The sequence below is a fragment of the Anabrus simplex genome, chromosome 10 (assembly GCF_040414725.1).
Source record: "Anabrus simplex isolate iqAnaSimp1 chromosome 10, ASM4041472v1, whole genome shotgun sequence".
In the NCBI taxonomy this organism is placed as follows: Eukaryota; Metazoa; Arthropoda; class Insecta; order Orthoptera; family Tettigoniidae; genus Anabrus; species Anabrus simplex.
The window spans coordinates 102,755,730-102,782,321 of NC_090274.1; the positions used below are offsets into that span (position 1 = coordinate 102,755,730).

The 26,592-nt window shown below is 37.1% G+C and overlaps 1 protein-coding gene across 1 annotated transcript in view; it reads left to right on the forward strand.

The window, feature by feature from the left end:
* The first annotated feature begins 312 nt into the window (after positions 1-312).
* The window catches only part of LOC137502353 (uncharacterized), a 66,843-nt gene continuing 40,563 nt past the window's right edge, over positions 313-26,592 (forward strand). Inside the window, exons 1-2 of the mRNA XM_068229362.1 lie at positions 313-416; positions 15,705-15,785. Of these exons, the coding sequence (XP_068085463.1) occupies positions 351-416; positions 15,705-15,785 (147 nt within the window). The 5' untranslated portion in view covers positions 313-350. The remainder of the gene's footprint in view (positions 417-15,704; positions 15,786-26,592) is intronic.

Consider the following 26,592-nt stretch of genomic DNA (forward strand, 5'->3'; position numbering starts at 1 on the left):
CTATCTGTGTCAGTTTGATGTAAACAAATCATAAAAAAAGAAAAAGGTACATCAAACCAGTCATTAGACTCCCACTGTAGTGCATAGTCACAGGCTTTTCACAAGGGCTGTGCAAATTAATCCCATTCTGTGGGTGTGGGATGTTCTTTCATTGAAAATGTTTATCCATGAGGTTCAGTTTCGAGGTAAAACTGGAAGTACTGTGGCCACGAGCACAATATCAACAGTCACCTAACACTACAGACTTGACTACAAAACAGCAATAATAGTGTTTGTTGCTCATGTTTCAGTGCAAACTGTGGAAGTAATCTATATCCCAAAACCGTCTATACCTTCACACGCCATTTAAAATGGACATGGAAGTAAAGATCAAGGAGGAACCAATCTGCTTTGAGGAAACATCAAATACTTCATGCGTAAGTATCATTCTCGACAACTTTATATTGATTACAATTAAACCCTTAGCAGTCATCTGAGTTTGACTGGTTACATTACTCTACTTTTATCTGATGTTCAGGAGGTATGTGAGTGTCTTGCTCTCTATTCTTAAGGCACGTATATATTTGTATACTAATCTCAAATTGACAAAGTTTTTTTTTTTTACGATTACACAAATGCAGAATTTACAGGTATGGACCTTTTATTAGGTACAACATGTCTGAAAGCTGAAGAAGTGGGTTTCTCTTCATCTCTCTTTGCTTTGTAGCTCTTGTCAGGAAAAATGGCAGTCTGAGTAGTCATGTTGTGGAGGGCTTGTCTTCTGGTTTCAAGTTGGCATGTTAATCCTTTATCTCCCTGATGGTATTAAAGGCGCTCAAATACATTAGCCTCCTGCGGGAACAATTTCTGTCATCTTAGTGTTTTGAAACCTTTAAAGCTAATTTGCAACACATAGAATAAATAAGTGTTAGGCTGGTGAGCTGCAGTCTTCCTCCACTTCAATAATTTACAATAAGAAGAGCAATTTTTAATAGCCGCGAATTCATGATCGTGACAGTATGTTTGATCCATTCTGTCGAATTTCCAGCCCAACACCAACATAGAAAGGTTCCATCCGATATGATATATTGAATTACATGTTTAGATCTTAAGGAGTCAAATAATTCAATGGTAAACCATTTCATTCTAGAAAATGTTCTAAGAATAACAAGGCAAAAATATTCACTTTGGTAGTATAATAGTTAATTATTTAAAAGGCCTATGCTTAAGTGGGCTACAACAGAACAAACAGTAGCAAAAAACATTATATCACTGATCGATTTTTCTAATACATGTTTTAAAGTGTTACATAACATAAAAATAACCTGTTATACTTTTCATAAATGTTCTAAAGTGTTCCATTACAAGGTTCCTTGACAACAACTATCCACTATTTCCAATAACAATGAATGACATCCCGCACATAATATGCTATGGACAATGGTTTGGTCTGCCATATCAATATATTATCAGTTTTTAATTTTGTATAATTATTTCACACGTACATGTTTCAGGAGCCCCAACTCACTTCATCAGTGATTTCTACATCATAAATCAATATTCCCCATATTTTAAAGTCTAACATTATTCACGTTATTGGTACCAGTTCCAACTGATGAGCCCACCCTAGCACACGAGGGCAAAACGCTGGCGATCAAGAATGAGTTAGCTGGAAAATTTATAATGTCCAATAACGGACCATTTATATTGGTATTATAAATTTACTCATTCCGAACAAATATTTCAGATTCCCTACGGGAATCAACATCTATATCATCTGATGGCCAAACAGGCATCAATTTTTTTAATGAGACAAAGTCTCATAGTGCACTGGCACTGCCGCTGGCTCTAAGCAGCCTACACAGTAGCCTCCACGGTTTCCACTAGCCAGCGTATTGGTAGGTGTGCTTGGTACCAACTGATGAGCCCTCCCTAGCACATGAGAGCGAAACGCTGGCATCCAAGAATGAGTTAGCTGGAAAATTTATAATGTCCAATAACGGACCATTTATATTAGTATTTTAAATCTTTCATGTTCATAATTTACATAGATCATCTGTTAAAAGGTATAAAGTGACAGGAAGGGATTCAGTAAGGTGAAAATTTAGTAAGAAATCTGGCACATTCTTACAACTTAATCTTAATGACAGATTTTTCCTAAAGCCTTCAGTCTACTGTCTTGGAACTTGAAAATAGGTACAATGAGTATGGTATGAAAATTAGTCTTTCTAAGACTAAACTGATGTCAGTAGGTAAGACACACAAGATTGTTGATATGAAGTTCAAGTAGGTAGATAATTTCAAATATTTAAGATGTGTGTGCTCCCAGGATGGTAATATAGTTGGTGATCTTGAATCAAGCTAACACAATCTGCGCACAGTTGCAATCAGCAGTATTCTGGAAGAATGAAGTCAGCTCCTGGATGAAACTATCTTTACATATGTGTGTTTTCAGACCAACTTTGTTATATGGGAGTGAATGCTCGGTGGGCACACGATAACTTACAATTTAGATGTATCAAATGTGAAAGTAGGAAGGATGATAGGTGGGAAAATTGGTGGGAACAATGGCAGGAAGATACTTGTCATGAAGAAATAAGGGCTAAGTTACGATTGAACTGAATGGATGTTTCTGTAGTCTTGAAGCATGGTGGGATCTTGTGAGGCAAATGGAGCAGGATAGATCATCTAGGAGAATGATGGAGTCGGTCATAGAGGGTACGGTGAGTACAGCGAGACCAAGGCAATGATGATTAGACTCAGTTTTTAATGATTTAAAGATAAAAAAATATAGAACTAGTTAGAAATAGGGGATTGTTGTGGTGATTGGTACATTCACAGAGGCTTGGAGACTGAACACCAAAAGGAATAACAGTCTATACTGAATATGTATGTATGTATATATGTAAGTACTAGCAAATGTACCCTTGCTTCGCTACGCTATTCTACATTGTATTCGAATATTGAAGTAAATACTGTACATACAGTAAATAAGATTGTTTTAAAATGGCATGTCTCTTAGCGTTATCCGAGAAACAGCATAGGGAGGTTCCCAATACGGTGTTTCCAATGTAAAGTGCTTGTCACGGATTTGTGATGATAACGGCAGGCTCACATGCCTACTGCCATTCACAATCGAGTGTGGAAGTTTTCATTATAATTGCAGGCCCCATCGCCTACTGTGCTGTCACAATCTATTTGGGAGTTTTCATTACAATGGCAGGCCCCCTTTCCTACTTCCAGACAAATTACAGTTTTCATTAGAATGTTTGGCAACTTCCCTACTACCAGTCGAAATTGAGTTGTGCAGTTATAATTATAATGACAGGCCCCTTTTCCTACAGCCAGCCAGCTTACTACCAGTCATACCAAGTTGGTGAGTTTCCATCAAAATAGCAGGCCACTCTGCCTAATACCAGTCACATTTTAGATGGATACATTTGTTTATAAGGGCAGGTACCCTTGCCTACAGCCAAACTTAATCAGATAGGGGACTTTTAAACAACAATGCATGCTCCCTTGCCTTCTCCAAGTCAAACCGAGAAGTGAATTATTCACTACAATGGTAGGCCTTCCTTACTAATGCCAGTTACACAGGTGTTGGAGATGGACCCCATTCCTACTCCCAGTCAAAGTCGGTGTGGGGAGTACTGATTACATTAGCAGACACACCCTTCCTCGATCGCTACAACACGACATCAGTGAATATATAGATATAGGTCGACATATGAAAGTTTATGCATGCTTAAAATATTGCAGACCTTCATTTACAGATTGACTGCTGCTAAACGGTACGTCATATCGCCAAAGGATTGTACCATAAGACGTCAGATTTAGCTGCCTAAATGGCTGGTCGTATGATATCTGATCTATTCATGGGTCAGATTGAGTTAGAAACGTTGAAGAGAGTAAAATTTTTGTAAGATTATCTCACATTGCAATACTTTTCAGGTAATTATGTGACAGCTACATACATAGCATTTGGCTCACATATGGTTACTGGGTGGGCCAATTTTCGTGTAGGGTTTGATGATTCTATCTTTCTTATAAGTGATTGAAAGTATGAATTATGCATGTGAAAATTCCAAATGTACTTAACATCGAGAAATAGACAAAAATCAAATGTAAAAGGGATACAGATACAACAAAAAGTCATAAGACCAAGGTTGTAGATCACTCCAAATTGAACGGAGATTGTGCCTTCCCTTATGTGATAGGACTTCGCAAAGATCTGCACCGTCATTAAAATTGCCTCCATATTTCGATATTCTTCGGGGAAAAAAGTGAAAAATTTAAAGTTCTTGGAAATGTTCTGTCCGTTACAGGCTAAAATGTATAATTTTGCCAAATTTCTGTTTTCTTGTTCGTCTGGCAGATTATTCCGCAATGTGGATTTTGGGCGAGGAGGGTTAAAATTAGGACTTTCAGGAAACTAAACCAAAAAATTATGCAGATGGTTGTTATTATTACCCGTTAAACGCGTAGCTGTGCGAACATTTCGCCAAAATAGTCAATGTTCAGGCACACAGTCATTAGGATTTTACTTATATGGATAAATAAGGAATCTGCTCCACGTACAACACCTTTTGGTCTATGTCTGCTGGACTTACCCTGCAAAACCGACCATTCATGATATCCCTTATTAATCTTTCTGTCGAGAAAATACACATGAAAAAAGTTTTAGAAATGGATTTCCAACAAATTTGGTCGATTTCCAGTCAGGTTGGTCATGTATATATTGTGGAAGAGTAAATTCACCATTTCGGTTCCCTATAAACCGCCAGTCCATTCCAGGAACAGGAAATGTTATTGACCTTTAAAATCTACCTTTGGAAAAGTGAATGCTAAATATAAAGTTTGGTTCAAATATCTTCAATACCTTTGGAAAGGTGAATGCTAAATATAAAGTTTGGTTCAAATATCTTCAATAGTTTGAAACTTGTAAGAAATACGCTCAGCCGCGCCCGTTCTTAAGTTAAGTCCGGTTAATGATATCTCCCTTATAAATCCTCTTACGGAAATGAAGCACATGAGAAAAAAGGTTTAAAAATTAATTTCCATTATGGCAGGTAGATTTCTATTAAGTTTGGTTGTGTACATTTTGTGGGAGTGCATAATCGTGGTTTCGGTTTCGTATAAACCCCCACCCCGTCATTTCATGGATTTAGAAACAGTATTTGCCCTGAAACCTACCCGAGGACAGGTGGATTCTAAATATGAATTTTGGTGGAAATATATCCAGTAGTTTCCAAATTGTAGACAAACAGACAAACAGAAAACCAGACACCAAAGCTAAAAGTATGCAGATGGTCATTATTACACCTGAAACGGATAACTGTACACAAATGTCGCCGAAAAATAGTCGATGTACAGACACACTCTAGAAGTGCAGACCTTTATTTCGAGAGTTATTGCTTTGAAACTCTGCGACATATCTGCAAACGGACCTCACCATCAGACGCCTCTTTCAGTGTTCTACATGGTTGGTCCCATGACATCTTCTCGTATCTCCTATATTTATGGGTCAGATTGAGTTAGAATCATTGGGTGAAATTTTGTACAGTTTTCGCATACTACTTTATATTTGTGATAATCATGTGACAGATAGAATCATAAAATTTGGCTATCACTTTGCCACTGGTCATGCCAATGCGCGTGCCGCATGTAATGATTCTATCTTTCCTATAAGTGTGCCAAATTAATGTTAACATATACGTGTGAAAGTACAAAATTAACTTGAAATCGAGAAATACAGCTCTATTTAACGTATAAGGAATAGAAATACGATAAAAAGTCATAGGACCAAAGTTGTAGATCTCTCCAAAATGAAAGGCGATTGTGCATTCTGATTTGTGATAAGACTGACAGATTAGCCACCAATTATCCCGAAACGAAGGTGTGCACCGTCGTTAAAATTGCATCCATATTTCGATATTTTCCGGGGCCGAAAGTTATACATTTGCATAGCTGAGAATATTTCCTCAAAGGAAAGAGTGTCAAGCTTTCGGGATTAGCACTCGCATTCATACGGTGTAATTAAGGAAGAAAATAATTCAGTAAAGAACGTTGAAATTAATAGAAAATGGAATAAAACTGAGGACGGCCGGATGACGACAAATGTGTAAATACTAAGTTAATGTATTGGAAAATCAAATGGCCCTCAATAAAATATGCTGGTGTGAGTTATGGATATAAGAAAGAGGTAACAGAGGAGAAATTTAGGCGCAGGCATTCTTAGGTCAACAGATAAGATGACTAATAGTGTTATTACTTAAGCTATTCGAGGACGGTTATAAACTCCAACGATATTCCGCCAATATCACGCAGAATGGCCGATTACGCCCTCTCTTGCCTTCTACCCAAGGAACAACCATGAATTTAAAGTTATGATGAGGAAAATTTCAATACGTTACTTCCCTGCTGGCAAGCAGTCAGAGACGTTGCCATGGCAACCTGTACGTTCGTTGTCCGTCTGTCGGTCACACACGCAGACCATGATACCCTCAGAAAATAGTAAATTTCTCCGTCATTTGAATAGTAAGGTAAATTATGAACATAAAGAAAATTGTTTATAATGAAGAGACGTTTCACATATTTGGTCCACGGAGTTTACAGGAAATCAATAGTATAAGAGAAAATGGAGGAAAACCGTTCTGGTTTTCCTATAAATCCCCGTCTAATCAAAGATTTTAAAATTAAATGCATATAGAAACCTTCCTCGGGGTGAGTATACTCCAAATATGAAGTTTGGTTGAAATCTATCCAGCCGCTTTGCCGTGATGGTGGAACAAACAAACAAAAAGACAAACAGACACGGAAAGTAAAAACCACCGATTCGGTCTTGAGTTGACCTAAAACGGATAAATATCTGAAAAAATGGCTAAACAAACGAAATTACAGACAGCGGACCCCCTACAACTTTATTTATAAGATGAGTGATAACCATGAGCACGTTGAAAAGTGCAGACCTCCACTTCGAGATTCATAACTCCTAAACGGTGCATGATATTAACAAACAGTTCGCGCCATCAGACGCCTTATTTATCGCTCTACATGTTTGTTTCTAAACCATTTTGACGTATCTCCCATATTTAGGGGGTAAATTGAGTTCAAAATTTTAATAGGGTGAAATTTGGGTACCTTTGTAACGTTTTACATTACTTTTTGCCTACTTATGTATAAGCTAGAATCATGAAACATGGTCCACATATGGCCCTTGATCATGCCAATGTGCGAACCCAACTTGATGATCCTATCATTCATATAAGTGTGTCAAACAATGAAATAAACTTGTAAAAATCACCAATATTGTAGATCACTCCGAATTGAAGGGAGGTTGTGCCATCCGTTTTCTGATACGACTTACCGTTTAGCCAACAAATAGCTCAAAAGGAATGTCTGCACAGTCATTAAAATTGCCTCCATATTTCGATATCTTTGGGGGTCAAAAGTGAAGAATTTGAACGTTTTGGAATTTTTCCGTCGGGTAGGGACCAAAAGCTATAATTTCGCCAAATTTCAATTTTCTACCTCGTCTGGCAGGTTGTGCCGCCATCTTGATTTGGGGGGACGGGGGATAAAAAATAGGAAATTCCCGAAAATTTTTAAGCCCACGAAACCTAAACGTTGCCGTTTTGGATAAATTATACGACTGCGTTCTTATGCTGACCCAAACATTTCAGGCCCCCCAGCATGCCCCCTTGAGGGAATTTTGAGTATTTTCGATTTTTCTAGGGATCCTGGTGTCATCAGCTTCTCCCGTACCAAGTTTCAAATGTCTGAGATTTCTGGAAGTGCCTCATTAATTCACGTCTTTTTCATTTTTAAATATTTATATATACATCGCTCCAGACTGACTTGCTTTTATATATATAGATGTATGTATGTATGTATGTATGTATGTATGTATCTATTCCTTTAACAGCACCTTTCATAACATGCTCATGGATAACAATTGATGGTGATTTTCGATCAGTCAGCCCCATTAAGGATGAGTCTTGCTGTTATAATAAGAATGAAACAAGATTTTGAAGGAATGGTCCTTCTCATCTTAATTTAGCCATTCCGAATATTGATACTACTACTACTACTACTACTACTACTACTACTACTACTACTACTACTACTACTACCAGGAGGTACACCCGTACGCCGCAATTTTAAATCTTGCACCAATAAATCCTCCTCTACAGGAGAAACTCTGAACTTCAAAAACTGGATTAACTCATAAGTTTCTCAGAAGATGTCAGCACATTAAAATTTGTGATTACGAAGTTGTTAGTACTGTGTGGATCTCAACTTGTTTTGTTTTCTATTGATCAAGAAGTATGGACATTCTCTTATAGATGTCACTGATTAAAAAACTATGATCATGCACCCTGGTGAGAAGTGTATGAATTTTCTTGAAGAAATTTTGTATTCATAAGTTTTCTCGGTACTAAATTTCTTTCTTTCATTTGTGGGTTGGCAATATTAATCTTCCTTTCCGCCAGTTTTGAACTTAGCCGATCCCGAGTTTCTTTAATTAATTTTTGACCAATCATGTCTTTCTTCTCCGATTTTGGTGTGTAACTTTAAGCTACCCAATAAAATTGAGGGGGTGTGGCTGTTTTATTTATGAAAGGTCTCGAACTTTCCCCGAGCTTTTAAAACCTGCTGATTTTCACGGCTCTTCGCCACTTCAACATTATCTAGCTTAGAGTATGGACATGTAGCAGGGGGCGGGAAACGCCTCTTTCATCAGGAAGCAGCTCTTCAAAAGGTAATAGGTATGTAACATCTTTATTTCTTGCTAGCTCAGCTGTTTAACCCGCCGGGGAAGGTCCGAAAACTTCTACAAATGTAACCTATCTTCCATATGTAAATTCTTCTGGCTGATGTAAAAACTTCATAAAATCTGTGATGGTAATTAGGGGATAGAGAGTGCTTTAACCTCTCGAGCTCTCCTTCCTTTTGTGTTCGAGGTGACTACATTTTTCTAACCGATTTTCTTCTCTTCCTTAATGTATTAAATTTTCTTATACGAGTCACCTCCCTAGTTTGGGAATAGCCCTGTGTCATCGGCCTAGTGCCTCTTAGGTTTCAAAATGTGTATTTGTGAGTGCTAATTCACGCCTCCATTCTTTTTTGCTTTGAGGGCCTTTTAAATTAACCTATTATTTTTCCATTAAGACCCAGTAGGCTGGGTACTAGGTACCCCTGTTTCATTGTAAGTTGTGCCTTGATGGCAATCGTGTGTAAAAGCCTGGTATTGCCTTTAATAGGCTTGAAAAATAGAGAGCGGGTCAGCTCTTTCTGATGTAGTAAAAGTGCCTCTAGGAGGCCCGCTATGATTTTTGGAGCTAATGCTCTTTGAATGAAGGGGTTTTCTGCCCTTTGATCAAGTGTGTACCTTGGTAAAGTTGGGCTAGTAGCTCAAGGATTGTGTAATTGGGGCTCGAAGCCCAGAACTTGTGAAGACCCCGAAACTTGGGCTTTTGTTTGTAAAATTATACCTTGTACCTGATTAGTGGATAGTGGTTGAGTTGTTGTTATTTGTTTAAATTCTATGTGAAATTTGTTAAGTTTTTCTATTTGTGAAAATATGACCTTTATTGAAATTTTAATTCATCTTTCGGCTTTGTAGTTACACCCATTCCAGCCCGCACCTTCCCTCACCTCTGCCTTCCACGGGTAACTCCGTAACAATAATAATAATAATAATAATAATAATTGCGCTCTGTTGCATATTTTTTGAACTGACCCCTATAGAAAAACATGAACATCTAAACACTGAGGCAAAGAACAATAAATGTGTCATATCTTCCATACTGTGCATCTCAACCATGATGATAAGAAAAGGATGTGTTTCATGTAGACTCATTACAATGCACCAATCCACATGTGTCAGTGCTTGTGCATTACACAGGAATTATACCTTTATTGGACTCCATTGGATCCTCATATTCAATGCAAGATATGAATTGCATTAGTGCAGTGTCTGTGTTTTCCCCCATTGGCAGCATGGCCTTAAGTTATCAGTGAAGTTGCCCGGAAGTTTGTGTAGATTAGAAGGATGTAATAAAGTCTTGTAGGTGAATAATTCATTACTGCCAGTATGGATATGAAGCTGATATTATGTAACACTGGAAATGATTAAAATACTGCACATATTTAATTGATTTAGAGGTATATTTTACACACTATTAAGTTAAAAGAAGATATATGATGGTTCAAACTTTCAATACTGTATCCAGTATTCGGGAGATAGTAGGTTCGAACCCCACTGTCGGCAGCCCTGAAAATGGTTTTCCGTGGTTTCCCATTTTCACACCAGGCAAATGCTGGGGCTGTACCTTAATTAAGGCCACGGCCGCTTCCTTCCCACTCCTAGCCCTTCCCTGTCCCATCGTCGCCATAAGACCTATCTGTGTCGGTGCGACGTAAAGCAACTAGCACACACACAAACTTTCAATACTATTAAAATAAGAAATGCAATTTTTACATTCCTACTTAATTTTAATTCGTACCGGTTTCAACCTTTATTCTTGGTCATCATCAGCCGATCACAAATAAGTATAAAAGATAATGCACAGGCAAATAAAATGTGAAGTTTAAATAATTCTGTCAGTTGCTGTTTGTGAAGCACTAAAACACTTTATGGGGCACTGTGTGTTGAAATTTCAATGTTATGAAGAAGTCTAGGATCAAGTAAGTATTTTTAGTTGTAGTTCATGAAGCACAGTGCCGATCCGGACATATGTCTTGCTACTCTTCAAGAACTTGCTCTGTACTGCATTTACATAGACTCTGATCATTTTCTTCTATTCTTTTTAGTGATCAGCTGAAATTTCAACACACAGTGTGTAAAAATATACCACTAAATCAATTAAATAGGTGCAGTATTTGCATTTTCTGAGTGTTACACAATATCAGCTTTAATTTTAACGAGTTGCCTCTGGTGGGTTTCCTTCGTTATGTTTTATTGGCAGTGACCACATATTTTCTTCGTTTGCGAATGTCAGGCAAAATAAAATGCTTAGAACCATGCCACGTTTGGCAGTAATAGCCACTGCTCATTTGATACATGTACTTACCATCAAAGTGTGCAGAACCTAAATGACTGTATTGGGTGGAATACAATTTGTCTCCATTTATCGTCACAACCCATTGTTGAGTTTATTCCTTGGTCTTTAAAAAGGAAATCGGTAACCTGATCAAATTGATAAAAACTCTGTCTCACAGTACTTCCTCTGTTAAAATATTAAAATGGGTTTATTAACAAACAGGAATTGAATCCAGTAACACTTATTTAAAACAAAATGTATCCTTGGATTAGTTACACTGATTTGTGCAGGCATATGCTGAACATACGGCTGGAATTCTTGAGACAACAATCTGACCTTTTGCTTCTCAATACGTACGAAGTCCTGCACAATATATCTCTTTTTAGCCATTGGCCATGCGGTTAGGGTCATACAGCTGTGAGCTTGTATTCGGGAAATAGGGGGTCGAACCCACTGTTGGCAGCCCTGAAGATGGTTTTCTCTGGTTTCTTGTTTTCATGCCAGGCATATGCTGGGGCTGTATCTTAATTAGGGCCACAGTCACTTCCTTTCCCATACCTACCAACTTTCCCGATTTAGGCGGGAGACTCCCGATTTTCAACAGTTTTTCCCGCCTACCGATTATTCCATTATGTCTCCCAGTTTTAGCGTATTTTTTGGTGAACTTCAAAAATGTGTATTCAAATCCCGCTATTTCAGCCGCTTTCAAATGCAATATCGACGTTTATTAATGCGTAAAATGTCCGCAAATGTGCTATGATTATTGAAACCTGTATCAGTCCCAGGGGTTTGTGACTCGCATAGAACTCGCACATATGTAGAGGCCACTGCGTAGGCTACTTGCAGGCTCCAGCAGTGCTAATGCAATATGAGAGACTTTGTCTCATTATCAAAAATAGATGCCTGCCTGGCCATCAGATGATATAGATGTTGATTCCCATAGGGAAACCGAACGGTGGCAACCAGGGCACTGTTTCATAAAACATCTTTCACTAATATTATTAGTAAGAAACCAATAATATTAACTAATAATAACTAATAATATTAGTATTATGTTTCATAGAGTTTTTAGCTAATAATATTAGTAATTAATTTATCGGTCAAAATTATTATTAGATATTCCTAATAATATTAGTAAATTGTTTCATAGACAGCATGACTAATAAAAGTTACTCATAGTATTGGGATTAATTTCCATGAGTGTATTTTGACTCATAATCCATATTATTAGTGAACCCAAAGTGAGCGGTATTTTAATATTTTTGCATAAAGTCTTGAAAATCAGTGAAATGGTAGACTCTGATTTAAATCGTGATGAGGAACGAGTGTAGGTATTCACAGTTCAATAAATGTTAGGCCAAAAATAGCCTGTACTGGTATGTGACAAACATATGAATACAATGAGAGATTTAGGTTAGATTACAGAACTTTTGAGTATTTGCTTGATAGGATTGGTGATAGAATGTTCCACTGCAAGAAATGAAGCATAACCTCAAAACAGCAGCATCACATTGCACTCCACGAGTTGATAGTGATACAGTTTTGTGTTTTCCTAGTGCAGTTCTTCTCGGAGACTCCAGCTATCCTTTAAAATCTTGTCTTATACCACCAGTAAACCAAGATGGTGGTGGTGATGATGATTATTGTTTTAAGAGGAAGTACAACTAGGCAACCATCCTCTATATAACACTAATCAGTTAGAAAAATGGAAGCGATCAAACACTTTGAAAATTGAAGGTATTGGCCAGAGAAAGAGAAGGGCCATGTAGGGCGTGAAAATGAAAGACCTCTCTAGGTCTCGCAACCTAATACCGTCGGGGTCGGAAAAGAACAAGAGTTGAACAAGGGAGGTTGGATAAGATAGATGAAACCGAGGAGCCTGGCACAAGTAAGTGGAAACAATACCAGGACTAAGCTCAGGGCCCCATGGTCATCAACCCACGCTCCCAAATTGAGAGTCCCTGGGGCCCCTTCTAGTTGCCTCTAACGTCAGGCAGGGGATACCGTGGGTGTTATTCTACCATCCCCACCCACAGTAGTAAACCAAGATTTTGCTAGTCCATCTCAAAAAAATTGAAGAGCACATAAAATAAAAAAGTTAAAAAAAGGACGGTTATAGTGTGCACAAGGCTGCGAATAGTTGACGCTTTATCTCAGTCACTTGTTGCAAAGTAACTTTCTTCTCTCACATTATTTTCACTTTTTTTATCCACTCTCATATGTATCAAAGTCACAACAACGAAAATATCAAGTGAGCCTATCGAACATACGGATTAATAACCAGTTGTATTCAAGTAATAGCCTACTGCTAGGATCAAACACAAACCAAGAACATATGCAACAGACCACAAAGATAAGTTATTTATAAGGTTCAACCTTTTCACCTTTGAACCTTATAAATAACTTATCTCTGTGATCTCAGTTCAATACAGAAACAATAATGAAGCTTATGTCTTTGAATATGCAACAGACCAATTCTAACCTCCATTTGTATCAGCTGACTAACTAACTAATATTATTATGAGTGAAGATATTTTATTGGTCATTTGTAAATCTTTATGAAACTGAATTTGGTTAACTAATAATTATTTTAATGAGTTCTATATTATTAGTTAGTTTTATGAATCAGGGTCCAGGAATGAGTTAGCTGGAAAATCTATAATGTCTAATAATGGACCATTATATTGGTATTATAAATTTACTCATTCAGGTCAAATATTTCAGGTTCCCTATGGGAATCAGCATCTATATCACATGATGGCCAGGCAGGCATCAATTTTTGATAATGAGACAAAGTCTCTCATAGTGTATTGGCACTGCCAGTGGCTGCAAGTAGCCTACGCAGTGGCCTCCATGGTATGCACTAGCCATGCATCTTGGTGGGTGTGCTATTTACCAACTGATGAGCCCAACTTAGCACACGGGGACAAAAAGTTGGCAACCAGGAATGAGTTAGTTGGAAAATTTATAATGTCCAATAACGGACCATTTATATTGGTATTATAGATTTACTCATTCGGAACAAATATTCTGGTTTCCCTATGGGAATCAACATCTATATCAACCGTAGTACTTTTCGTTAAAAGTGAGAAAATGTGCTGTTTTTCATTTTATAGAATATTTCATATGACAGCATTACTTTTAATCATGACATTCATAATGATGTCATTGTTATGACCTATGGTGACTTCAGTTGGGAAAACTATAAGGACATTCTTTCTGAGAATTCCAAAGTGAAGCACGGCTACAACAGCTAGTTATTTGATACAAATAGCACTGAACTTCACATAATCGCGTGCAATATATTAATCTATGCTTTTGCTAAGTAATGGTATCTAAGTACATGACTGATTCACACGTGTGGAACATGAGTTCATACTATTTTCGGAAGGCTTATCACAGACCGATCATCTCACACATGTACTTCCTGTGAGGTAATAGAGATGTGTAATTTTTAGCCTTGTTCTCACATACAGCAGCAGTCAGGCTTTGAGACAATCAGTGTTACAAATATATCATAGTACTGCATTGCACAAGACATGCAGAATAAGCAGTTTTGACCAATTGTTTCTTCTGATTTTCCTGATTTTCATATCAAAATCTCCTGATTTTTGGTTTTGTAAAGTTGGCAGGTATGCTTTCCACTCCTAGCCCTTTCCTATCCCATCATCGCCAAAAGACCTCTCTGTATCAGTGCAATGTAAAGCAAGTTGCAATATCCCTGTCAGCTGACCATATGTACTCGTACCTGCACAAGGAGCACTGATGTCTATGATATTGTAGATAACCTATAGGGAATGGTTCATGTTGTTTAGGGCTTATGACTTCCATATGAGGTGGCCTGCCCTATTCCATTTCTGGTGAGATACTGTGTGCTCAATACCTGTTGTCTTCTGGATTGGCCCAGAACAAGTTTGTCACTTGTATTTTGGGTCTCAGTCTCATTCTTGGCTCTTACGATATGAAAGTGACTGAGATATGAGCAGTACGGGCAACACCATTCCTAATACAACCAGATCCTATAGGAAAAGGTGTGAAATAGCTGGTCTGTGTGTACAGTACCGTGCTCGTGAGAGACTGGTATGTAACAGCACTGTCTGGGTGGAGGAGGAACGCAATGGAAAGCTACCTTACTCTTCATTTCCTTAGTTTGCCTCCTCAGTGACACCTAGCTCTCTATGCCATTTGATGGTAGGGCTATTGAGGATCTTCCCTGCCTTCAAGCTGAACACTTCATATAGAAGAGGAAATAAGGAAGATACATTTTCGTGCTGAGCTGTATTTGTTGGTACAAAACGTGAAAGATGACAGTGATAAATTGTGAGGTTCTTAATATTTCAGTATTGGTTTCTTTATAATGAGCAGATTATTTTTAAGTATGTCTGTACATTTTCCTGATCATTTGGTGTTATTTTAGAAGGTTTTATTTTATATAATTGTTCTACTCTTCAAAATTAAATATGAGCATTTAAACAGTACATTCCTCCACTCTTGAAGGTCTCTTAGTTGTCATGCTTTTATGGATACTCAACATGGAGATTTTCTGATAAACGATAGTTTAAGATTTGAAACTGAAACTGTCCATTTACTAGGAAATGATGAATTGTTAAGCCCACTCATATATAAATACATTTCCAGATGTGTCTGAAAAATTTGCCTAATATATTAACTTTTCCACAGGACAATTACAAAATTATATCAGAAGAGATGTGTTTGAAAGAAGAACCAAAATCAGAGTTGGCAGTGCCAAGAGAAACACAGGTGAACACATTTGAAGTAATCTAATATTTTGATGTCATTTTTCTGATAATGGAAATTCTAACAAACTGCTAAATAGACTTAATTGGGCAACTCCTCATTTTTAAGCAGACATTTTGAAGATCCTTGGAAAGATGTATAGTGAAATTTCCAATATTTGAAACGATTTTCGTAATTTCTGCAGGTAGCTCGAAATTTTATGCTAGTTAATATATAGCAGCCATTGTTGTTCAAAGTCCCTCCAATGCATAGCATCTGATGGCTGGGTTCTTCACTGTTACTGGTACCTTATCCTAACTGGAATTTGGGTACAAGCATGGCTATCTTCCTTTTGTCATGTGCCAAAGAGCTCCAACCCATTCAAAATATTGATCCGAGATGTCCATCTTATTCTAAGTCCTCTTCTGCCTAAATTTTTTCCTCAAAATATAACTTGTAACAGTCCTCATAATGTGATACGTGTATTTCAGCCTCTTGAGTTAAATTGTCTTGATAAGCTGAGGTTGACAGCTCTTTGTGTGGGGTACCCAACTGGCGGCAACCCTGAAGATAGTTTTTATCATTTCCCATTGTCATGTCATTAATATGTTGGTGCTGTACCTTAATTCAGGCCACCACTGCTTCCTTTCTACTCCTAGCCCTTTCCTATCCTTTTGTTGGCATAAGACCTATCTCCATTGGTGCGACATGAAAATAACCCACAGGAATTACACAATTTGCCATTATATATCCACATCTTGAATGTTTGGATTCTCTTTTCTGTGGATAATAAATTATATAGGGCTCTATGGTATTTAGTAGGGAAGAGAGGATACAGCATTTTGTTATTGTCTTTTTGAGCTTGATTCTGTGATCGTTTCAGGATAGGTGTTGCCACTTGCTAATGAAGATAGTCTCTGGTTTCTTCAGCATTTAATTACAGCACAATGGTCCTATGTTACTCCCTAGATATACCATACTTTTTACCCTGTCTGCCTGTATGTTGTACATCAGGAGGATTCCTAATGGTGTAGGTTTCTTTCTTATACTTTTGTTGTGTTGAGGACTGAGTCACAATCTTTGGGTACAGCTTTTGCAAATTGTGGAGAACATTCATTTAAGTGCAGGACGGGAAGTGTGTTGTTGTGGAAGGTGACAAGGACTAGGTTCAAGCATACACAGGAGAGTATAAGTGAAGGATATTGTACAATGCATGCCTTATGAAATGTACAATCTCATCATAAATTATAGTATTCCTGTTAAGAAGCCTTTCACAAATCCTTCCAATAATTACACATACAACTGCACATTACACATAATTTAGTATGTTAATCACTTGATAGAAAACTATGGATCATTCACTGTCACTATATCTAGGCATACTAAATCTCTTAGAAAATGCCCCTCCCACTGTTTCGTCATATTCTCTATTCATGCCTATTTCACTTTCGCTGGCAGTGTTGTTTTATTACCACTTTCTCTTGCGGTTTCAGTATTGCTTCCATCACTGTCACTATAATCAAATAAACCTTCAGTTGAAATTACTGATGTTCAAATTAATTTACGTGCTCGCAAATTTTACTTCCAGTCCTCATTTGTAATACAAGCAATTTGTTCACCATAAATTATAGAAATGCGTCCATTCTGTACATCACATTTTGTTCAGAAATGCCATTCTTGACACTTGACCAGATCAACTTAATGGGATTCAATACTGGGTGATATGAAGAAAGGTGTAATACAGTATGACCATGTTTGGCTTAAATACAGTCTATTTTATAAGTGCACTGGACTGGATGGTTCATCTTGACTAATGAATGTAACCTTGTTCTCAGCATGTCCTCTTGGAAACAAATAGCAGTCTCTGTTAACCAGGACACAATTTCTCACATGTTATTGTTTGAGAGTCATCAGTCCAAGTCTGATGTGATGCAGCACTTCATGTGCCCCTATCCTGTGGTGTCTTTCATCTCTAGATAACTACTACATCCTACATCTCCTCTGATCTGTTTGTCATATTCATATCTTGTTCTACCCCTACTGTTCTTACTGACTACAATTCTCTCAAGAACCTACTGAACAAGTCCTGGGTGTCTTAAGATATGTCCTATCATTCTATCTCTTCTTGTCAAATTTACTGATACTGATCTCTCACCAATTTAATTCTGTACCTTTCGTTTGTGATTCGATCTACACAGCTCACCTACAGCATTCATTTTTAACACTATTTAAGGAGCTTCTACTATTTCTTTTTTCCTGAGCTAGTTATAGTCCATGTATTTCTTCCACACAACACCATGCTCCAGACAAATGTGTTCAAAAACATCTCAGTAATCTGTTTATCACTGTTTGAAAGGTGCAAATTTGTTTTCTGAAGAATGGCCCTCCTTGCTTGTGCTAGACTGTAATCTGCATTTTACGTCCTCATTACTTTTGCTGTCGTTAGTTTATTTATTACCCAAGTAACAATATTCATCTGCTACCTTTAGAAGTTCATATCCTAATTTCATTTTTCCTCCGTCAGCTGACTTTTTTTCTACTGCACTCCATTACTTTTTTGGGGGGTTCTATTTATTTTGGTCTTGTACTCTTTCCCCCAGACTCTGCCTGTACCATTCAACAATTTCTCCAGATCTGCAAACTGAGATAAAAAACAATATCATGAGCAAACTTGAGAGCTTTGATTTCCTCTCCTGTGATTGCGGTACCTTTTCCAAATTCCTCTTTCATTTTCTTTACTGCTTCTTTCTTCTATATAAATGTTGTGAAGGAGGGGGAACCTCCAGTCCTGCCTGACTCTGTTAAGGAATACTGCTGCTTTCTCAATGTCCTCAATTCTTATCACAGCAGACTGATGTTTTGCATATTGTAAATTCTTCTTCTTTCTCGGTATCTGACAATGAATGCCTTTTGTTTTTCTACGGATAATATGTATGTGTGCCGGTCCCTCTTAATTCAATCCTCTAAGATCAGACATAAAGTCAGGATTGCTTCATGTGTTCCTACATTTCTTCTGTAGCCAAATTGATGTCCTCCAACTCAATTGTCTTTCCATACTAACTAATGGTACGATAGTTTTCACACTTGTCAGCAGCGGCTTTCACAAGAATAGATATAACATCATTTTGCCAAAAATCATATGGCAATTCTCCTTTTCCATGTATCTTTCACAATAAAGCGAATAACCTCACCGTGCTGGTTTCTCCTATGGCAGTCAGTAATTCTGAGGGTATGTCATCAATTCCTGGTGCCTTGTATATACTTAGTTCTTTCAAAACTTCTCAAATTCTGACTTCAAAATTGGGACTCCCATTTCATCAGCATCAGTAGCCTGTTATTTTTCCAGAACGCTATCATCTACTTCTTTACCTTGATAGTGGTGTTGGATATGTTCCTGTCATATTTGTGCTTTTTGTTTTTTATTTTTTCCATCTGAGCTCTTATTGAGGGGCAATTGCTTGGATAAAGTGGGAAAGATGCACATATGAAATGAGCACGATTGTTTGACTGTAGTTTCATAGGATTATCAGCAAGCTGTTGACTGTGTTCCTCCATATCCAATCCATCAGCACTGTTGTGTCAGCCATCACTACTCTTTCTTACCTAGTTTTCCTTTCTCCAAAGGCTTCATTGATTTGTCTGCATGCATTTTCTACCTTTCCTCAGACCATAAAGCCTTGAACATCCTTGCACTTCTCTTTCAGCCATTCTTCCAAAGATGGTTTTCTGTGGTTTCCCACTTTTAAAGCAGCAAAGTTCTGAAACTATACTTTAAATAAGCCATTGGAACCTGACTACTAGTCTAACTTGCAGGGACAGAAAACTATTTAGTTTAGAAAATTGTGTTTTAATTTTGTATATTGACGCTTGGTCAAAAACTGGCATTTTTTCAAAGCTATATACTTCACAGGTCAATGCCTAACTGTTCATTAACTGTTTCTCAGTCTTCAGTAGTGAATCATTGTGTGATCATTTTTGAAGCAGCTCTCCAGATGGAGTAATACCACATTTTTCACATAGCCACCTCTCTTCGCACCTTATTTTATGACCCTTGCAAACATTGCAGGACCTAGAAGGAAGTTTCTTCCTTTCTGTTGGAGGAACAGGCACTGGAAAATGCCCCATACATTTGCCTGAAGTCTTAGGTGGCTGTGTTGATTGGACGTTCTTCCTTTTGTTGTCCTAGGCAGGAGAGCAACAATTGCTTGGCAAATGCTCTGAGAAATTCTGTATAATGCAGCCACCTGCCAGTAACCTTCATGAACACAATGTATGAATTGAAGATAGCCATATACAATAGATACAGCATAGTCCATCGCGTTACAGGGAAATATGCAAGGGCTTGGTCTTGACGATATACTGTATTCATTTACTGGTTGTTATCTTCCAGTACCCTTTGGGTTTTTCACTACTTCCTCTCCTCAACCTCATTTTCTTTGAATTTTCACATCAAAGTCCAAGTCCTTATCAACAGGTGAAAGTAAATGCACATCGTCTCTTTCCATTATATGGCGAGAATATTATTAGCATGGATTATTTCCACCATGTTGATTAATCCTGTCCATATTGACTTATAAAACACGTTCCCGCCTTGTCAGTTCTTTACATATTTTATTTAACTTAATTACCGTACATGTTTCTTGAGCTAACTACTCTCTTCTTCAGCGGTGCCAAAAATTCAATAACATTTGGACTTTGTGCATTATTACTGGTAGGTGTGCTAGGTACCAGCTGATGAGCCCAGCCTAGCACACGAGGGCGAAACGCTGGCAACCAGGAATGAGTTAGCTGGAAAATTTATAATGTCCAATAACGGACCATTTATATTGGTATTATAAATTTACTCATTCGGAACAAATATTTCAGATTCCCTATGGGAATCAACATCTATATCATCTGATGGCCAAGCAGGCATCAATTTTTGATAATGGGACAAAGTGTCTCATAGTGCATTGGCACTGCCGGTGGCTACAATTAGCTTACGCAGTGGCCTCCACGGTATGCACTAGCCAGCGTCTTGGTAGGTGTGCTAGGTACCAACTGATGAGCCCAGCCTAGCACACGAGGGCGAAACGCTGGCAACCAGGAATGAGTTAGCTGGAAAATTTATAATGTCCAATAACGGACCATTTATATTGGTATTATAAATTTACTCATTCGGAACAAATATTTCAGATTCCCTATGGGAATCAACATCTATATCATCTGATGGCCAAGCAGGCATCAATTTTTGATAATGGGACAAAGTGTCTCATAGTGCATTGGCACTGCCGGTGGCTACAATTAGCTTACGCAGTGGCCTCCACGGTATGCACTAGCCAGCGTCTTGGTAGGTGTGCTAGATACCAACTGATGAGCCCAGCCTAGCACACGAGGGCGAAACGCTGGCAACCAGGAATGAGTTAGCTGGAAAATTTATAATGTCCAATAACGGACCATTTATATTGGTATTATAAATTTACTCATTCGGAACAAATATTTCAGATTCCCTATGGGAATCAACATCTATATCATCTGATGGCCAAGCAGGCATCAATTTTTGATAATGGGACAAAGTGTCTCATAGTGCATTGGCACTGCCGGTGGCTACAATTAGCTTACGCAGTGGCCTCCACGGTATGCACTAGCCAGCGTCTTGGTAGGTGTGCTGGGTACCAACTGATGAGCCCAGCCTAGCACACGAGGGCGAAACGCTGGCAACCAGGAATGAGTTAGCTGGAAAATTTATAATGTCCTATAACGGACCATTTATATTGGTATTATTACAAATATACGTATCATCAGGACAATTATATATAATTCTTTGAAATTGTTAAAAATTTCTTTGTGTTTTAACTTTACTTACTTACTTACTTACTATGTTATTTATTACAGACTTTAAAATAGAAATTTTCAAATCATAATTGAATAAAATCTATTAAATTATTATATGCTGAAATTTTAAATCTGCTCTGCTCTTGGAACTCAAATCCTTATTTAAATCTGAAAAAGAATAAAATGTTTCTTTGTGTTTGCTTTGTCATTTAATAAAACACTTGAAAAAGAATAATTTTTGATTCATAATTAAATAAATAACACCTATTAAGTTAGTCACAATGTTGAACTTAAAATATTTTCTGCTCTCTTCTTGAGAGGAAAGGAGAAATTTTCAAGAAGAGAGCAGGAAATATTAGCCCAAAAACAGCTCGTGCTAGACAGAAATCTCAACACACTTAAGGCTAATGCGACAAAAAATGGGTACAAAAAGCAAAATAGAAAATCATAACAATTTAAACAACTTGATTGAGAAATTTCACCCTCCCATTATAAATTTGTCAAAAACAGAACTAACAGAGCAGGAAAACAAGATACTAGAAAAAGATCCGAAACACAATTCGTCGAACATGAATATAATCAATGCCACTACCATAATGATTGTTGAGTCGGAAGTAGCTGTTAATGAAATGCCCCCGGAAATACAAGATGAGGTCAGATTCGATAATAGGAGAAAACTGAACAAAATCCATGTATCAAAAAGAAAAGCATTATCTATAAGTAACAATGAAAACCAAGAATATTTTGTAGAACGGAAACAGGTAATAAACCTCAAAAAAAGAAAAGGAAATTTACCGAGCTCGATAGCTGCAGTCGCTTAAGTGCGGCCAGTATCCAGTAATCAGGAGATCGTGGGTTCGAGCCCCACTGTCGGCAGCCCTGAAGATGGTTTTCCGTGGTTTCCCATTTTCACACCAGGCAATTGCCGGGGCTGTACCTTAATTAAGTCCACGGCCGCATCCTGCCACTTCCTAGGCATTTTCCATCCCATCGTCGCCATAAGACCTATCTGTCGGTGCGACGTAAAGCAAATAGCAAAAGGAAATTAGAGAAAAGAACCTCATTATCACTAGGGCAGATAAAGGGAACACGACAGTAATAATAGAAAAAACAGATTACACCAAAAAATGAGGAATTTTTCAAGAAAAGCTCTTTTACAGTGACTAAAAAAGATTACAAGTAACTATTCTCATTTTGGTTCCATATTAAAGATGACATATATAAAAAATATTATTATAATATTTAGAGATCCACTGGATTGACTGACCATTCTACTTCTAGCTAGCGTTGCTGGAACAGCCTGATGTACTTAACACGCACTGTACGAGTAAGTACTACCTTAGGCATTGTTGACTTACGGGAAGTCTCATGCACAATACTATTTAACTAACTCTCTTTAACATTTTTTATCAGGTAAAACTCGATCATTTCTTCGAACAAATGTTTCAGCAGGGTTAATAACACCCACTTGACCATCTTTTGAAGCCAAATGATTACCGTACTAACATAAATAAACACTGACAACAGCTAGCTTTGACACAACATTTTAGCATTAGCAACGCCTCCACAAGAAGTCCCATCTTCTTTTCTACGACTTTCTGATAAATCAACCATATATATTTTAATACATTTGATACGTGCACATTTCTGTTTTAAATAACTGACATTGATTTTATTATCTTGAACTCATGCTATGGGAATGGAGTAAACATCCCCCTTGGATGATAGTGCTTTTACACTCAAGGCCGTCACAGTCCTCATGATGTATAAGAAGAGAATCCATTTCGGTTTTAAACGTTCAAATATTCATGATTAACCAAGTTATAATCTTCAAAAACTGTTAATTCACAGTATTTTTTTAACATACATTCTGTGCAATATCCCAATTTTACATGTTACAGTACAACATTTTATGAGATCGTTGTCCAACATTTTATTCTATAGTTTATGAAATTAGAAAGATCCCGTATCCATTAATTTTTAAGATTGTTATAGGCTGATGATGCCCATAAAAAAAGGGTGAAACATATACCTGTGAATTGTGTATTATATATTTTAACCACATAAAATAATGGATTTTAGTGCATTGTATTGAACAGGTGGATCTATAAATGTTATAATAATATTTGTGATATACGTCATCTTCAATACAGAATCAAAATGAGAATAGTTACATGTAACTCAAATTAAATAGGTTTTATCAATCTCAAAATTAAAATATGCAAGTTGTCTAAAGATATAACATTTTTGAAGCAATGTTTAAAACTAAAATTGATCCCAAAATTTTTGAAACCTACACAAAGAAGAAACTTAACCATTCCATGTATGAACGAAATCCAAAACAACAAAGTGAAATATGGTTAAGGAATGAAGTTATGTCACTATACGAGAAGAAATCGCAATTGAACTTAAAACTATATAAAATTCATTTAACAGTGACCCAGGCATTGCTCCCATTAGAATGGAACTCTTTCCAACTGCACGTAGACTACAAAATGATGGTTTTACTGGACAAGAGACAGACTGCATTAGATAAGAAATTAACGCATTTAAAAAATCCCAAACACAGTTCATTGTACAGAATGCAGATAAACAAAAGCAAGTATTCCACGTGTCAACACACCTGCAATTGTTAATTTAACCAGTGTGCAGTTTTCTGAAATAGAAATGGAACTCCTAAATAAGGGTCCGAAGTATAACTGGCCTAGTGAATAAAAACGAACTTGGATATAATTACCGTCGTAGCTGAGGTAGAGGCTAACATTTCTAAACTCCCCTTTGAAGTTCAAACTGACACCAGATTTGACATAATAGGAAATTACGAACCCTAGCTAAAGGACTTAACGCTAAATGTGATTCTAATAAAAAACAGTAATACGTATTTTGAGAACTAAAAAAGAAGATAGTTACATCTTAGTCACAAAAGCTGATGAAGGAGGGTCTATTGTATTATTGGATAAGGACAGTTACCTAAATAAAACTAATTTTTTAAGGATAGGATCTGTACAATCGCTAGCAAAGATCCTATTGTAAGAATACAACGCAATTTAAAATCTATAATGAAGAACACCACATTCCTTCTTAATGAACAGGAACAACAGAGACTTATCAACATGAACCCCAGCATTTCAGTAGCCAGAGCCCTACCTAAAATCCATAAGAACAACATTCCCGTACGTCTGATTATTAATTTCTGTAATAGCCCTACCTATAAAGTTTCCAAATATATCACGGTTTTCTAAAACATCATTATTAGTTTAATAATAAACATCCTTTAAAGAATTCAATAAAATTTTGCGATATTTTAAGTAGATTTGACTTACAACCTGACCACATAATGTGTTCCTATGATGTCATAAACATGTATCCAAATATACCTACTAAAGAAATTGTCGAAATTATCTCTGACAATATTTCAAAATGTAGCAGCCTGAGTAAGGTGGAAATTTATGAATTTATGAAGATATTGAATTCTGTATTGAATAACAACTTTTCTCCTTTAACGGAAAGAGTTATCAACAGACTGGCTTAGCCATGGGTGACCTTTTGTCCGGCATCTTGGCAGACATTTCATGGATTCAACGTAGCATACGGACATTAAAGCGCAGGGGGTTATGACTGAAATTTGTGGAATTTATGTCGAAAAATCACTTTTTGAGTTTTGTGCTTAAAAATTAGCTCCATCTTTTCTCTATCAGAAAATGTTATAAATTTCCTTCCAGCGCCATTTTTAAACCTCCCAGCGGCTATTTAAAGGGAGAGCGCGTGGGATTTAATGTCCAGTCCACGCCCTCTTTCTACTGAGACGCCACAGTCTTCGTTGTTGTTGAGTTGTTTGTTCGGAATTTTGAATATTGCGCGAAACATTTCCCTCTGAGGACGACAGACACTCAGCTACGCAGTCTCCTTTCATTTGTTTACTACGTAGTCAAAATAAATACTAAAATAAGAGAAATAATTTACTAGTCCAGCAAAGGAACTAAAAATGTGTTGCAAAACAAGAGTAGATTTATTTGAGCCACACAAGTGTATTTTCAAGGTTGCATATTTTCTCTTCTATCTTTGTTTACATTTTTTAGTTAGTATTTATTTACATCGCGTTGTGGACGCATGTTCTTGTTTTAATTTGTATACATTTTGCTCGAGAAATCTTATTCCTGAGTGATAAAATGATTTATCCAGTGAAAAGCAGTACCTGAGTTCATTTTACTGTGTAGGCTATATATAGTGTGAATATTTTAAATTAAGTGTATATAACGAGATAGTGCTTTGTTTCGAGTGTATTGGTAGTTATATACTTTGTTAGGTTAGGCAAACATCCTGTGTTATGATGGATAAAGGGCCCAGAACTTCTTATAGGTCAAAAAAGAAACGCCCTTCTAGGAGAAGTCTGGCTGCAAAATTGAGATATTCAGCAAGGAAATGTCAGGAGGTAAAGCCATGTACAGCTCCATTTAGGCCTAGTGAGGAGGTTCCTGTTTCTAGTACCTTACCACCTCCAGTTATTACTGTTTCAGAAAGAAAAATCGACTCATTTTCTGATTCTTACCCTACCTCTAAATGTTCTAATGTTGCGCCTGTAAATTACACCTTAGTACATAGTGATGTGTGGAGTGAACTTGTGAAAGAACTACTATGTGGTGAGTGTCGAACCAAGTCAATTTTCATTCAATTTAGAGAAAGCCATGGTTTTTCCTCTAAAATTATTGTTAAATGCAGAAATTGTGATTATGTTTCTGCAAATGTATATAGTTCTCCAAGAGTGAAAAATAATAATTCACAGAGGCCTGCTTTCCATGTCAACAATGCTATGGTTGAGACATTTAGCACTCTAGGTAAGGGTCAACGAGGGTTGGAAAAGTTCTCAGTTGGTATGGGCATGAACACTTTAGGACCTAGGCCTTTTTCAGCCCACCTGAAACTTTTAATTGATGAGGGAAAATTAATGAAGAAAGAAGTACTAGATATGGCTGCACAAGTTGTACGCAGTTCTCATGGAGCTAATGACAATGAAATA